At 51.9% G+C, this 16564-nt stretch overlaps 1 protein-coding gene across 12 annotated transcripts in view; it reads right to left on the bottom strand.

Annotated features, from left to right (window-relative positions):
• Positions 1 to 2689, bottom strand: part of MAPK7 (mitogen-activated protein kinase 7) — a 34234-nt gene extending 31545 nt beyond the window's left edge. For 2 of the 12 annotated variants that reach the window (XM_063718426.1, XM_002827129.6), the window contains exons 1-3: positions 1958 to 2689; positions 927 to 1163; positions 116 to 281 (exon numbers count right to left, since the gene is read on the bottom strand). In XM_063718426.1, coding sequence (XP_063574496.1) covers positions 116 to 281; positions 927 to 1158 — 398 coding nt within the window. In that variant the 5' untranslated portion in view covers positions 1159 to 1163; positions 1958 to 2689. Of the gene's footprint in view, positions 1 to 115; positions 282 to 926; positions 1260 to 1428 lie in introns of all 12 variants that reach the window. The other 10 variants (XM_063718429.1, XM_002827130.5, XR_010138083.1 and 7 more) reach the window with 9 other exon arrangements.
• Between the last annotated feature and the right edge of the window lie 13875 nt (positions 2690 to 16564).

The raw sequence follows: 16564 nt of genomic DNA, 5'->3' as shown, positions 1-16564 counted from the left end.
AATTTTCCCAGCCTGCTTCAGATTAGATTCAGCTGCCTTTCCAGAACTTCAGCAACATGGTTGCAGCCTTCAGAAAAGTCCCAAGTCTGGCTCCCTCTCCCATCCCGCTTCTTACACAGATTTGAATTCGCCATAGGGCACAGTGGGCCTCAGGATGTCCTTGATGGCGATGATGTTGTCGTGCTTAAAGTGCTTGAGGATCTTCAGCTCCCTGAGGGTCCGCTTGGCATTGGTCACCACATCGAAGGCATTAGGGATCTTCTTGATGGCCACCTGCTGGCCTGAGGAGCAGGGAACAGGGACATACCAGAGGATACCTTGGAGAAACTGCAGAGTCGACTCAGCCCCTATCAACACCTCCCTTCTAGGATGCAAATGACAACAGCTACCAAATACTGGGTACCTACTATGTGCCAAGCCCTGTGCTAAGCATGCTACCTACATTATTAAATGTTACCTTCACAACTCCCCTACGGGGCAGGTCCCAATAGGTCAACGTTAAAGAGAAGGAAATATGGCTTAGTAACTTGTTGGAGGTTGCACGGATGCCCAGTTCAGCCTCTTATGCCTACACGCTCTCCATCTCAGACCTCACCCATTCCACCACCAGTTAGTTCCTTATGCCAGTGTCTGGCTCCAGAACACATTTCTCTCTTAGACACGAAGGACTGGCTCTACATTCTGGTCTAACTGGGACTGTCATTTTTCTAAGGAGGAAGTAGGCAGGCAGGATGGCAAAACCACCAGGCCGGAGTTTCAGAGAACCAAGCCTCCCCGGAGCCTGGCAGGCAGAGGGCCCTGGTCAGTGTGTGTTGACCGGAGCCAGAACTCGCACCCCGCTTTCCTTCCCGGCTGTCTGGGACAGGCCGGTTTCCCACTCCCTGCGACGCTGCCACATCTGGGAGGCGACGGCTCAGGAAGCTCACCGGTGAGGCGGCGGCGGGCGGAGGACACCACTCCATAGGCCCCGTTGCCTATGGTCTCGATGATCTCGTACTCGTCGCCCACGTCAAAGGTCACATCGAAGGAGCGGGCTTTAAGCAGGGCCAGGTTCTTGGCCGCTACAGAGGCAGCGGTGTGGGCGGGTTCGGCCTTCACGGGCCCGGGGGGCTCCGCAGAGCCGTCCTCGCCGTCTTCCTCCTTCAGAGGCTCGGCCATGGTGTCTGTGTGGAGACTCGGGTGAGGAGAGGACCACCTACCGTGGGCCTCAGTGTCCCCTCTGCGGGCCAGGGAGCAGGACCAGGGAACTTCCCAGTTTCCTAAACCGACAAGGGCAGAAGCGCGCGGCTGGTTTGGGGCAGACTCGCTACCCCAGGGGTCCGGGCCCAGAGCCGGGGGCCCGCCAGGGTCGGGGGAGGGGGAGGCGAGGCGCGGGCCAGGAAGAAAGGGAGGGGCGGGGCACCTGGGTTTCCTCAGGGCCGCACTCACCCCCGCGCCTCCTCAAGGATTTCAGAGGTCCCGAGGCTCGCCGGCCTTCCGTCCCCAGCGCGGGGGTCTCCGAGGGTGGCTCACTTACTTGTTCAAAGGCCGCAGCCACCACCTCAGCGTCGTGAGCTGCCCTGTGCGTCCCCCTCCGCCCCGCCTCCCAAGACCACGCTCCCTCCAGCTCCTCGCCAATCGCTGAGCTACTTCTGAGGAGGGTCCTGCCCCTTCTACCTACTGCGTCCAATCCTAGCCCACCGGCCGAGAAAGCCACGCCTGGCGCGCGCCGCTGTCCAGCTCGCCGGCGGGAGCCGCCCAAAGGGTGCCCGGCACTTCGCAGGGGTGTGCTCCCCGCCCTGCACCGCCTTCAAACGCATGCGCACTGGTAGTCGGGCGCCAAGTGAATGGAAGGCAACGCCCCTGCACGTAGCGCGCGCGTCCCCATGAAGCGCTCGACCTCATCCGGCCAATCACAGCTAGTCCCGTGAGCTCGGGGAACTGCCCGGCCTGAGATGCCCAGGACTGGGACTGTTACCTTGGCTACTGTCTCCCGAAGTCCCCTTCCGCCCAGGGAATTGTGCCCACCATTTTCTTGGTCCCAGGAGCTCTGGGAATGTGTCATCCCCGGTAGAGGGTGCCCGTCACGGCCAACCACAGAGATCCCGGTCCTCCGGGATTCTAGAGCGTCCGGCCGAAACCTCTACTGACTTCCGGTGGCTGAGCCTTTCCGCAGCTTCCGGCCAAGTTGGACCGCAGCTCGCGGGTTCCTGGCTTCCAGGTGTCTTTCCTCCGCTCGTTTGTCTGTCCCGCGATTCCCGTGCTTTGGGCTGCAGCGGAGTTAACCGAGGCGGCCGCCCAACCTCTGCCCCTCTGCGGAGCCCGCGGGTAGGCGGAGCCCTCGCTGGAACCGGAGTGCCCCGACCCACCCCAAAATCCGATAGTTGATTCGTTCATTCATGTAGCAGATGTTTATGGAGCACCGCCCCTCTAAGGCTCAGTGCCGGGGGGCGAAGGTGGACATGGTGGATAGTGTGAGCTGGAAGGAAAGGTTTTCTAAAGGGAGCTCGAGGTAGGGCTGAAAAGAAGTGAAGAATTTTGGTTTCACTCCTAGGCGGCTTCTAGAAAAAAGCAATACGTATACATATTCGTACCTACCTCCCCTTTCGTGTACAAAATGTGGCATATTATGTTCTTTTCCTGAAGATCATTCCGTATCAATAACTGGAGGGGTCCCTCACTTTTAAACAACTTTTAATAACATACCATAAAACTCATCCTTTTATAGTGTACAATTCAGTGTTTTTTGGTGTATTCACAGTTGAGTAGCCATCATCACTACCTAATTTTAGGTAGAGTGGTTTATGGAACATTTTCATCGCTCCTGAAAGAAACCTGTGTGAACCAAGTATCTGAGACAAGTCTCAAGTCAATTTGGAAAGTTTATTTTGCCAATGTTAAGGACATAGTGGTGACAGCCTCAGGAGGTCCTACAACATGTGCCCAAGATGGTCGGGGCACAGCCAGCCTTTATACATTTTAGGAGGACATAATACATAAGTCAATACATGCAAGATTGACATTGATTTTATGTGCTTATTGGCCATTTGTCTCCTTTGGGGAAATGTCTGTTCAATGTCTATTCTGGAAGGGCGGGACAACTCAAAGGGGAGGGGCTTCGAAGTCACAGGTAGATTTAAACATATCCTGATTGGCACTTGGTTACAAGAGTTATTATCTATAGAAAGGAATATCTGGGTGATGATAAGGGGTTGTGGAGACCTAGGGTTTTTTGGTTTTTTATTTTATTTTGAGAGTGAGTCTCACTGTGTTGCCCAGGCTGGAGTGCAGTGGTGCGATCTCGGCTCACTGCAACCTCCCCCTCCTGGTCTCCTGCCTCAGCCCCCCGAATAGCTGGGATGACAGGCATGAGCCACCAAGCCCGGCTTTTTTTTTTTTTTTTTTTTTTGTATTTTATTAGAGATGGGGTTTCACCGTGTTGGCCTGGCTCGTCTCAAACTTCTGACCTCAAGTGATCCACGTCGCTCGGCCTCCCAAAGTGCTGGGATTACAGGTGTGAGCCACTGCACCTGGCCAGGAGACCTAGGTTTTATTATGCAGTTGAAGCCTCCCAGTAGCAGGCTATAGAGAGAATAGACAAATGTTTCTTATCAGACTCAAGGTCTATGTTGATGTTAATGTTGGAGGGATATAATAAGGCATGTCCAACTCCCACCTCCCATCGTGGCCTGAACCAGTCTTTCAGGTTAAATTTTAGGGTGTGCTGGCCAAGGAGGGAGTCCATTCAGATGGTTGCAAAGGGCCTTCTAATTTTATTTTTGGTTTATACCCATTAACGGTCACTCCTCATTCCTCTTTCACCTGAGCCCTTGCAACCACTGAACTACTTTCTGTCTCTATGGACTTGCCTGTTGTGGATACTCTATACTAATGGAATCACACACTGTGTAGTCTTTTGTGTTCGGCTTATTTCAGTTAGTATAAAGTTCATGTTGTCATATTAGCACTAATTTTTATGGCCAAATATATTGCATTGTTTAGATATACCATATTTTGTTTGTCCATCAGTTCATGAACATTTGGGTTGTTTCAATTTTTTGGCTATTATAAATAATGCTTCTGAGAACATTTGTGTACAAGTTTTTTGTGGACATGTTTTCATTTCTCTTGGGAGTGGGATTGCTGGGTCACATGGTAAACTATAAACTTCTTGAGAAAGTGCCAAGCTGTTTTCTTCAGCAGTTGCACCATTTTACAAATTCACCAGCAATATTTAAGAGTTCCGATTTCTCCACATCCTCACCAACACTTCTTTTCTTTTTTTGATACTGAGTCTCACTCTATCACCCAGGCTGGAGTGCAGTGGCACGATCTCGGCTCACTGTAACATCTGCACCCCAGGTTCAAGCAATTCTTCTGCCTCAGCTTCCCGAGTAGTTGGGATTACAGGTCCCTGCCACCATGTCCAGCTAATTTTTGTATTTTTATTAGAGATGAGGTTTCACCATGTTGGCCAGGCTGGTCTCGAACTCCTGACCTCAAGTGATCCACCTGCCTCAGCCTCCCAAAGTGCTGGGATTACAGTCATGAGCCACAGTACCCAGCCTTATTATTATTATTATTATTTTTAATTATAGCCATCCTAGTGGGTGTGAAGTGATACGTCATTGTAGTTTTGATTTGCATTTCCCTAATGACTAAGGATGTTTTCACGGCTTATTGGCCATTTGTCTCCTTTGGGGAAATGTCTGTTCAATATCTATTCAAATCCTTTGACCTTTTTTTTTTTTTTTTCTTTTTGAGACAGGGTTTCACTCCAGCCCAGGCTAGAGTGCGGTGGCAGGATCTCGGCTCACTGCAACCTCCGCCTCCCAAGCTCAAGTGATTCTCCTGCCTCAGCCTCCCAAGTAGCTAGGACTACAGGTGCACATCGTTGCACCCAGCTAATTTTTGTATTTTTAGCAGAGACAGGGTCTCACTGTGTTGGCCAGGCTAGTCTTGAACTCCTGAGCTCAAGTGATCCGCCCACGTCAGCCTCCCAAAGTGCTGGGATTACAGGCATGAGCCACCGCACTCAGCCCTTTGTCCATTTTTAATTGGATTATTTGCCTTTTTATTGTTGAGCTGTTAGAGTTCTTTATATATTCTAAATAAAAATCCCTTATCAGATGATTTGCAGATACAGATATTACCTTATTAGATGATTTACAGATATTTACTTCCCATGATTTACAGATATTTACTTCCATTTCTCAGGTTGTCTTTTCACTTTCTTGATAACGTCCTGTGTTCCACAAAAGTTTTTAATTTTGATGAAGTCCAGTTATCTATTTTGTCTTTTGTCACTTGTGCTATTGTCATATCTAAAAAAAAAAATGCACTCATTTTTACAGCTGCATAATATTCCTTTACAAATGTAACCTGTTTAACCAAGACCCCCTAGATAGACATTTAGATTAGTTCAGTTTTTTCACTATTGCAAACAATGCTGCAATAAATTTTCTTGAACATATCATTTTGCACACAGCAAGTGTATATGCAGGAAGAATACCAGAAGTGGGAGTGTCAAGTTAAAGAGTATTGTTCTTACAATTTTAGTAGCTAATGTCAAATTTCTATCCTTAGAGATTATACTGATTTAGACACCCACCAGTGGTATGAGAGAATGACTCACATGGTGCTTTTTAAAAGCTTGGAATTATTTGCCCGTCAAAAATGGGGAGATTTGCCATAAGAATCCTGATTTTTGCTTTCTTTTGGAAAATCAGATCAGCATTTCTACGTAGCCATCGAACTGTGACCCCGCCATTGAAAGAACATGTGCTCTCTAATTCACCACAGTCCCTGCCACTCCCTGACAGCCTCCCCAGCACAGGCTGAGGGTCAGATGCTACTTATCATTGTGCTTTCACAACTGTTTTCTACATCTTATTAAAAGCAGGAAAACAAAAGAGGCTGAGATGACATGTGTTTCAGGAAAAGAAAGACCAAGTATATCTTTTTGTGGGAACAAAGACAATCTCATGTGTTGTATACAGATGCTCCACTCACTTGGCTCACGTTTCCTGCACGGCCACGGCGGGCATTTGAGTTCAAGATTTCTGGTTTAGGTTACCGAAACCCTCTGAACTAATCTAAATGTCTACCTAGGATTTTTGAGTAGACAAATGCCCTTCACAGCTGCCTTCCTGAAAGTATTTCTGGCAGACATCATGGAGGGTGTACTTGAAGGCAGAGCATGCCTTGATTAAAAGACAGACGTGGGATTGGGTGCAGTGACTCACGCCTGTAATCCCAGCACTCTAGGAGGCTGAGGCTGGGGGATCACCTGAGGTCAAGAGTTTGAGACCAGCCTGGCCAACATGGTGAAACCCTGTCTCTACTAAAAATACAAAAATTAGGCTGGGCGCGGTGTCTCAATCCCAGCACTTTGGGAGTCCGAGGCAGGTGGATCACCTGAGGTCAGGGTTTCGAGACCAGCCTGACCAACATGGTGAAACCCTGACTCTACTAAAAATACAAAATACAAAAATTAGCTGGGCGTGTTGGCAGGCACCTGTAATCCCAGCTACTCAGGAGGCTGAGGCAGGAGAATTGCTTGAACCCGGGAGGTGGAGGTTGCAGTGAGCCGAGATGGTGCCACTGCACTCCAGCCTGGGTGACACAGTGAGACTCTGTCTCAAAAAAAAGGTAAAAAAAGAGGTATATAAAGGGGTAAATGCAGGACATGTGATAGTGTCCATTTCTAGCAATGGAGATGTCACCAAGATGAGGAACCAAGAAGCAGAACAGGTTGGGGGGTGCCGATGTGCTTTGAGACTCTTTTAGTCATCTGTGACATGGTAATTATTATCTCTAATCCAAGCCCTGGAGACCTTCCTGAGCCCCAGAACCTTACCCTCATTCAGGGACGTCTATCACGGCAGTGGGCATCCCTTTTTGTCAGTCCCAGCATGGGTTCCAGGGTAGCCTCCCATTGGACAGACTCAGCGTGGGGAAGAGGGGGTATGCTGATTGGCCAGACCCGAATCACCTGTCCACCTCTGGAAGTGGGGCAGGGAGTCCGGCTCAGCCAAACTCCTCAGACCAGGTATGGATGAGGGCCATTTCCCCACAGGAAACCTGAGCTTTCAGGAAGGTGGATGGACGTGGGTCAGCAGAAATAATAGATGTGCTCGACTGTTCGCACCCCTCTGCCGCAAGAGCGGGTGTGGTTAAAAACTTTGAGGAGCGCAGGTGGATTGTCCGAGTGGGGTGCCGCTCTGCTGATGTTACTGCCTCCCTTCCAATCCCATGCTCTTAAGTTTTACGAAGGCACACTTTGGTTTCAGAAACACCTGGGTTTGAATCCAGCTCCATCACATGGAGGCCAGGGCATCCTTTCTTGTCTGTGCTGTGTGCTGGGGTCAGAGCCATGAGCACAAGTCCCAGCTTTCTCTGATGAGGGAAATCTGTGACAGGCACCGAGATGGGGGGCCGGCCCTGGGGAGCTAAGAATGGGCCCTTTGCCCAGCACAGGAAGTCAGGAAGGGGCCCTGGAAGTGACATGTAAGTCAGGACCTAATGGACGAGCATGCGGCAGCAGAGGGACAGTGGGGGCAAAGGACACAGAGCTGATGCGGGTGAGAGTGTGGCACATCTCAGGGCCACAAGAAGGCCAGAGGGAAGTGGCAGGAGGGAGGGGGTCACACAGAGACATGGAAACTAGAAAGTTAGGCAGGGGTGAGACCATGCAGGGCCCCAAGGCCATGGAGGTAGCCAAGACTGACAGCCCTGACCTTGAGTTGCTCATCCGTGAAGTGGGGATGTTCAGATCCACCTGGTTGCATTGTTTTGTGGACTCGAGGAATTATATCTGCAGGGGCACCTGACACAGGGTCTGGCCCTTCACCAGCGCTGCAGCAGCCGCCCTTGTTAACGCTGTCCCCGCTCCGCCCAGTCCCTGCGGTGTTCCAGCAGCATCTTCAGTGTGTAAGCGTTTCTACCTTCATCTTTCTCCGAGGGGGACTCAGGTGATGCATCATTGTCCCTGGTTACAGGTGACAAAATGGGCTCAACTGTGGGAGGGGCCTCTGTTTGTAGGACTCCCTGCACCAGGGTTTTCCTTCTTTACACACACACAGCTCTCTGATTAGTGCCAGCAGCCACGAGTAATCCGGTTCAGTCACCCAGTGCGTGGCTGGGGTGTAGGAGGAAGCCCAAGTGGCCAAACCACAACCCACACCCATGTCTGTGGCAGCTTCTCCCACAGCCCACACTCTGAAGGGCAGGCAGTTGTCTTTCTGCAGGACCCCCACCCCTTCCCTTCCCTGCCTTCTTTGGCAGGCCCTTCTGCTCCAGGGGCCATCTACCTGCTAGGGCAGTCTTGGGAAGGATGGATTGTCCCTGTGTCAGGAAGGGAGGCCAGTTTAACAGATGAATCTGCCAAGGACACTGTCTCTTCCCAACAGGGGTATTGCAGGCACCAATGGGACAGGTTGGGGAGGAGAATTTGGGACCAAGAACACCCATGAGCCCTTAGAAGCCACCATAGAGGTGAGGACTGAATTGTAATCCCATCAGCTGGTGACCTTAGGCAAGTCTCGGCCCTCTCTGAGCCTCAGTCTCACTTCTGCAAAATGGGAGTAGTGATCTGTTCCCCGGTCATGCAGGAAGGAATCTCCCCAAGGCTGAAAGTGGGATGTTGATCTAAATCATAACTGGTTCCGGGTGCCTATACACACACATTCACACACAGACAACACTCTTAGGTACATGTTTACATTCACACACAAAGATTTCCACAAACACGCACAGAGATTTGCACAAGTACACACAAAGGGCAGAGGTACACACAAGCTACTGGGACATACACCCTAGGTACACATACGGGACTTGCACACAAAGACAAATCCACACACAGGACACACAGCAACACACACACTCCTCCCTCCCTCCAGTGCTGCTGCCTGTTCGCTCTGCCTCTGCACACACAGTGGCCAGGGCCACCTGCCTTCCTCTCCCTGTATCAGGAAAATTGGAGGGGATGATCGCATCTAAAAGTGCCTTACATGCAGGGGCTCAAGGTGAGCAGGGTTCACCCAGAGAGGCGAAGGCACCAAAGCAGTGGAAAGCAGTGGGGCTTGATGGGCAGGGTGGGCTTTGTTGTGGCTGACCTGCCCATAGGACGTGGAGGATCCAGGCCTCCAGAATTGATCCTTGCCTTGGCTCAGCCCAGTGTGGCATTTGCATGTGGCCCTCCCCTTGGGAAAGGGACTGCCCCTGAGGCCAGCCTATGAGTTGAGTGTGGTTTTGGTGGAGGAAAGGGCAGGAAGCCGCATCTGGGAAGTGGCTGCCCATGGCTTCCAGAGGCCGGGCTGGGTGGCTGACCTCACAGCCAGATGGCTCCAAACACCTCTTGGGGCCTCACCCCTGCTTCCACCATTCAGCACAGCCAGGCTGACCACAGACCTGGGTGGGGGAACCTGGTCACATCCTGTCACCATGCCTGGAGTTCCACCATTGGTGCTGCAGTCCTCTGTGGTCCCAAGAGAGCCCAGCAGCTGAGCAAACACACTGAGGCTGACATCGCCCATCCCAGAACATTCCCCAAGGCCTATGTTTGCCTGCCAGAAAGATCCCAAGTCTGTGAGGGACACACACAGCACATGTCACCGAGATGTCAACCACATGGCCACACACCCCTCCTCCTGGCCCTCTGCTCTTCTCTGGAATGGTGGCATCTCTCCTCTGAGGGTTGTTCTCCCTGAGCTCCAGATCCAACACCCAGTTGTCCTAAGATATCTCCCCCGTGCGCACCCTGAGAAGCCACTCTGCACATTAGCCAGAGCAATCTTTCAAAAAACAACTCAAATCGTGTTCCTGCAACTGCTGCCCCATCTCATGGAATAAAATCCATCACCAAGGCTTGCAAGGCCCTGCCCATGAAGAATGAAAGGGAGATGGGAGGTGGCCGTCGGTGAAGTGCCCAAGTTTTCTGAGTCCAGGGTGTGGTAACAACTCTAGCTTGTCTGGTTTCCTCTGAGATCATCATTTCACCCATCAGTGATGTGCTCCCTGCCCAGTTTCCTCTCTCAATCTGCAGGAAAAGCCTGTAGGAAATGACTGAGGGGCAGGTGTGGTCCAGAGTGAGTTGGGGTGTGGGCCATGTTTGGCAGGGCACTAGGTAGGAATCCTGCTCTGAACATCTTAGGAGGAGGGAATGGCCATGGGGTGGGCGGAATCACACAGCGAGTCTTCCAGAAGCAATCATGAATCTCCATCTTCCACCTGCCACCTGGGTTGCTAGCTAAAACACAGGATATCCAGTGTTTTAAATTGGAATTTCAAATAAACAACAAATAATTCTTTAGTTAGGTATGTCCCAAGTAGTGCATGCATCCTGTATTTTTCTTTGCTAAGTCTGGCAAACCTACCTGGATGACCACGTCTGCCTGCTCCTCGGCCTCTCAGCTTTCCCCCGACACCCACACAGAGGGATCCTGTAAAAACCCAAGTCACTTAACCTCCAGCCACTCAGGCCCTGGGTGATCTGGGCCTGGCAAGTTATCTGACCTCATCTCCTACCCCCAGTGATGGGCTGGTAAAGTGGCACATCCCGTTTTCTGAGAAAAAATAAAATATAAAATAGTAAAGCCCTGATTGTAGCATTGGCCAATTTCCTTGGTGTAAATATTCCTTCCGTGGTTGATTGCAAGCTGCCAGCATGACACACCGAATGCGGAGCTGGGAAGAGGTGCACAGTTGTCTCAGTGCAGGCAGGCTCCAGACTGCCCCTCCCTCCATGCAGGGCCTTTGCACTGACTATGCTCTTTGCCTGGACGTGCACACCCCCAGATCCGTGCATGACTCAACCCTTCACTTCTTTCTGGACTTTGCTCCAATGTCTTCTCCTGAGAGGGAATTGCTTGTCTACCATAACCCTATACGCCCCCGCATCCCTCGCTAGCTCTTTGCCATGATTCATGTTTTTTCTTCATAGCAGTTCTCAAAAACAAAAAAGAATGTCATCCACTTCACTATTTCTCAGAGGAGGAAAATGTAGCTCTTAGAAACAAGCATCCTAGAACCGTCAGAGGTGCTTATACTCAGCAACATCCAGTGTAAGAAACATAACTCATGGTTCTGGGTTTGTTTTTGTTTTGTAAGAGATGGGGTCTTGCTCTGGCACCAAAGCTGAAATACAGTGGCGCCATCAGTTCACTGCATCCTCAAACCCTGGCTCAGGCGCTCCTCCCGCCTCAGCCTCCCAAGTAGCCAGGGTCACAGGCCCGCACCACCACGCCTGGCTAATTTATTTATTGTATTTTTCTTAGAGACAGGGTCTCTATTTGCCCAGGCTGGTCTTAAACTCCTGGGCTCGAAGGATCCTCCTGCCCCAGCCTCCCAAAGTGCTAGGATTAGAGGCATGAGTCACTGTGCCCCACCCCAAAATGAATGATTTTTAAAGACCTACAATTTTTTTTCAGAATTTGGCCAGCAATTCAACTTGTCTGTCTACAAGTAAACTGGACTCCAATCATGTCATCATCTTCACTGTGGAGACCATTGCTAACATTTACTGAGCCCTACTAGTAGGGACCTTATGATCCTCATTTTCCCAGAAGCTGAGACTCAGAGAGGTTAAGCAAACAGCCCAGGGTCACATAGCCAGTGAGGGGGAAGAGTTTGGACTGGAACTCAGCTCTGTCTGCTGACTAACTCCTAGAAGAAGCTACTCCAAGCACTTTCTCCCGTGAGCTTCAGGGGTAAAGGGGGAGTGCCTAGCCCCTGAGTCACGGTTTAGAAAGGCCAGGGATTCCCGCAGCCCTTCAAATGACTTAACAGGAGAGTGAGATAGTCCAGGCAATGCCCTCTTCTCATTAATGAAGATTTTGAGGCCCAGAATACGGCAGTGACTGGCCTGGGCTCACACTGCAAGTTGAGGAAAGGCTGTCGATGGAACCTGAGAGCCCTCTATCCCACCTCGGGCTCTGCCTCAGACCCAGACCGGGTTATTCTGTTATGCTGCAGGAGGCTGGATCCGAGTTGTCTCCCCCCATGTCAGACTCTAGGCCCTCCCTGTGGCTGGAACCCGAGGGCCCAGCCCTACCCACAAGGCCTCAGGGCCCCCCAGAGTGCTCCCCAAAGACCGCCACTCATGCATTCACTCAACAAGCATTTAGTAAATGATCCCAGTGCACCCACCCTCCACTGCATATGCCGGGACTTTGAGTCTGGCTGGGGAGACCAAGTCAGACCACTAGTGTGGAAGGGCTGTGACCAAGGGGCTGAGGAAGCCCAGGGAGAGCCCCTAGACCAAGTTGGGGATCAGAAAAAAGACATCCCAGAGGAAGGGGCATTTATCTGGCTCTTGAAGTTCAACAGGAAGCTTCCAGGCAGAAATGGCAGGAAGGACTTTCTAGAACAAAGGAACAGCATTTGCAAAGACAAGGTGATAGACAGAATGCCCCTGAATTAGACACATAAAAAATGGTTGATTGGCCGGGTGCAGTAGCTCACACCTGTAATCCCAGCACTTTGGGAGGCCAAGGCAGGTGGATCACTTGACGTCAGGAGTTCGAGCCCAGCCTGGCCAACATGGGGAAACCCTGTCTCTACCAAAAATACAAAAATTAGCTGGGCATGGTGGCGGGCACCAATAATCCCAGCTACTTGGGAGGCTGAGGCAGGAGAATCGCTTGAACCCGGGAGGCAGAGGTTGCAGTGAGCCAAGATGGCGCCACTGCACTCCAGCCTGGGCAACAAGAGTGAAACTCTGTCTCAAAAAAAAAAAAAAAAAAAAAAAAAAAAAAAGATTGATTTTAGGTTATGTGAACTTCCTCTCAAAAAATAAACACACAACATTGCTGAGAACGTCATGTGCAGGTGCAGAGGCCAAAGCGGCTCCATCTCAGAGGCGAATCTGCCATGCTGGCTTCTGATTGACCCCAGTTCCAGAAAGGCCTCTAAGATTTCTACTTTATCTACCGTCACTGGCAATGCTGATCAATTGTCCTACACACCCCTTCTGAAGCACTTATGCCCTTTCCCTATGCTATACATGCCTTGGCTCTAGAGGTAACAGTGCAGAGACCTACCTGTCTCGTGACCGCCCAAGACATGGCTTCTGTTCATATGCCTCTATTAAATGCTTCTTTCTGAGAAACCGGATTTGTCTGCCTTTTTGGCCTCTCAGCCCCCGTGCCTTCTGGTTTGCATAGACCTGCCCACCGTAGAACCGCAGGCATACACTACTTCAAGGCTGAGGGGAAGGGTGACGTGAGGCCCAAGGAATCGTCAGGGACAGGCCACAAAGGGTATTGACTTGGCACCATTTGTGAAATTCAGGCGAGTGCCTGCACCAGGCATTTCAAGCAACTAGCATTCCAAGTGTGGCCCCTCCACTGAAGAGCCAAGAGGCAAAGACAGAAGAAAAGACCTATAAGGCCTTTGAGAGAAATGATTTGGGGACTCGGAGTCACAGGGACCCTGATTTGAATCCCAACTCTGCTTCCAACTCACTGTGATCTTAGGAAGTCGGTTTGTCTGTGAGCCTTGACTTCCCCATCTGTAAAGGGGCTAGGAGCACTGGTCTTGGGGGGGTCACTGTGAGGACCCCAGAATCACAGGTGCTCAGGACTTCGTGGGGTGTAAAGAGAGGGCAGATGGGATTATATATATTGTTACTGTTGGTCTCAGCCAGCTGCCCTCTCTGCCTCTTACCTGAGACAGGAGGCAGAGCAGGACTCTGAGAAGTCCCCTGCCCCAGGACCCAGGACAAGTTCCTGGGAGGAGGATCTGGAGACCCCAGTGCCAAGTCTGTATGCAGGATGCCTGCCCCTAGTGTGCACCCCAGGGCTGCCCACCCCTTGAAGGTGCTGAGGGTGGACCCCGATGACCAGGGCAGAGCAGATGGAGGGCTGTCCTCAAGGAGGCCCAGCTTCCTTAGAGATGAGTGAGCTCCCTGTCTAGACAGAAAAGCAAGCAGAGCCAGACACCCACTTATAGTGAGCTTCTGGGTGAGAAGTGGGCAGCAGACTGTGGGGCCAAGGGGAGAGGCTTCAAGGAAGACTTCACAAGAGTGGGCTCTGAAGGCTACAAAGGAGTTCTCTGGGCGGATACGGTAGGAGATGATGAGCTGGGTAGAAGGAACAGCATGTGCAAACCAGGAGGCATGAAAAAGCAGGAGCACCCCAGGAACGACTTTAGCAACAAGAATAGCTGCAATGTATACACCTACTATGTGCCCACAAACTTTTTAATTAAAAAAAAAAAAGAATAGCTACAAATGTATGGAACTTTGACATATATTATCACATTTAATCCTCACAACAATCCCCTGGGTGTGATGAGGAAACTGAGACTCCGAGAGGTTAAAGGACTTTCCCTGAGTCACATAGGATTCCACTGCAGACAGTCTGATTTTGAGCTGGAGGGGCAAGGGGTGGAAGCTGGGCTGCAGAGGTCGCAGGGCTGGATGGAAAGAGATGCATGGTAGACCTGCAAGGCCCTGGGACCCCCAGCTGAGCTCTGAGGCCTCAGTCTCCTGAGGTGCAGGGTCCAGGCTGGCTGAGGCCTCCAGCAAGAAGGGCCCAGACAAATGGCTTGGCCAGGCCAGCATCTTCCTGGACACCTGGTGCCGCTGTGAGGGGGCCCTCATCTCCCAAGAGTGGGTGCTCACAGGCACCAACTGCTTTGACAGGTGGGTGCACGGCCAGGAGGGGTGGTGGAGAGGGGCTCCAGGAGGGTGGCCCCCAGCCTCTCCACCTCTCCACTTCCCCTTCACCTTCTCTCTCCATAGTTGGCCTTGGTCCCACTTCAGTGTGACCTTGGGTCCAGATCAACTGCAGATGGACTCTTGTGAGATCAAGTTACCATGGGGGAGCTGCTCTTGTCCTCAGTAGGGCCTGAGGGCTCTGGGTTTGGTAGCCTGGTCCTGGCACAACTGGCAAGGGGCAAGGCCTCCGTCACTCACAAGTGCTGTGCAGCCCATCCCCCTGGCCACCCAATCCCACTGTTCCCTCTTCCTGAGACAGCTCTGCTGGGGCCAGGGGTTTGAACCGATTTCAGTTAAGGATGGGAGCAGAAGCCTGGGATGGTTGAGAGACTGGGGGAGGCAGATGGCCAGGGTGGAGCTTGGGACCCTGCAGGGGCTCTGGCCAGCTGTCCGGCAGCACCATGGCCGTAGGCATGCAGGGAAGAGGGCTGGTGCTGACACCTGCTCTGCTCGAGCTGGCTTCCAGCCTCACCCCTGCCCAATGGCTGACAGCCCCGCCCGCCCAATGTGCTGGAAGCTTTCCTGAAGGGACTGCGTGGGAGTGCACCAGAGGACAGAGCTGTACTAAGAGTGAGGTGGGAGCGAGGAATGTCTAGGAGCCCAGGAAGGCATCTGGGGGTGGAGAGACTTGGCACAGGCACAGGCAGGGAAGCTTGGCAATATATGTTAACAACCAGCATGGCTGGACTGGTGCAGATCTGCTGGATGTCAGCCAGGCTGAGGGTCTGCCCCATCCCATTGCAGATCCCTACATCCCACCCCAAGAGCTGCAGAGTGTCCTGCTGAGATCGCTGCATGTCAGCATCTGCAGAGACTACCTTCTCCTCCAACCTGACTGTCCTGACCTGAAGGATAGCCTGCCCAAGGACTTCTAGTGCACCAGGCTCTCCACTGGGCCCTTGAACTGGTGTTAAGGATTCCAGCAGGTCCTATGCAAGCCCCTATGCAAGCCTCTGAGACACCCTCCCCCAAAGTCACTTCTAATGCTACTAGACTTGTTAAAGTTAGGCCTGGTCACCCTCTCATCCTATCCTGGAGCCTTCCATTCCCCAACACCCAGGGGTCGGGCTTATTTGTACCCCTGAAGGCCACCCTAGAACTTCCCACCCCTTGGGGAGACTCCCCCATTATGTCCTATTCGAATGTGGGGCAGCCTTTGGTATAGCCAGGTCTTAAACTATTGGGAGCCCCCAGTTATTCGATAACTACAAGCATTTTGCTGAAAACTTTTGTGCAATACCAACCCTCAAAGGCCAAAGGGAGGAAATAATTGGGTGAGACTGATAGAATATGTGGGAGAAAGCACCTTAACTGGAAAGAGATGGACAGATTGGGGGAAGAAGGGAGTATGACCCCCTCTCCAGGAGGGGAAATGGGCTCTGTCTTGGGCTCTGGGTGCAGCACTTGGGCCACCAGCCCACCCGTCCCCTCCCCCAGCTGCTCTTGTCAGATGTGTGAACTGGTTACCCACTGCCCCCCTCCCCTGGTCAAATATCTTTGCTCACCAGGCAGGGGGTGGTTCAGTGGGTGCAGGCTGGGCTGAGACTGCTCCTTCTCTCCCTCATGCAGATGGTTGATGGGACTCCCCTAGTCTGCTCCCAAGCTGGGAGCTGCAGAATGTGATGACCTGGGGTCCCTGCCCGGAGCCTGGCCTCCCGGGAGTCTACACACCTGTGAATCCCTTCATTTCCTGGATCCAGGATAATGTCTCCAACGTCTCCTTTGACACGTCTGCCAACAGATGCTCTTGGGGCTGGCCCAGGACAAGACACAGGCAATGAGGGTTGTTAGCCTCTGGAGTCCTGGGTTTGAATCCTGACTTAGCTACTTACCTGCTTTTGCCATCTGAATCTGTTTCCTCCTCTG

The sequence above is a fragment of the Pongo abelii genome, chromosome 19 (genome assembly GCF_028885655.2).
Source record: "Pongo abelii isolate AG06213 chromosome 19, NHGRI_mPonAbe1-v2.0_pri, whole genome shotgun sequence".
Taxonomy (NCBI): Eukaryota; Metazoa; Chordata; class Mammalia; order Primates; family Hominidae; genus Pongo; species Pongo abelii.
Note: the sequence above shows the minus strand (reverse complement) of the source record. Positions and strands in the feature narration are given on the sequence as shown.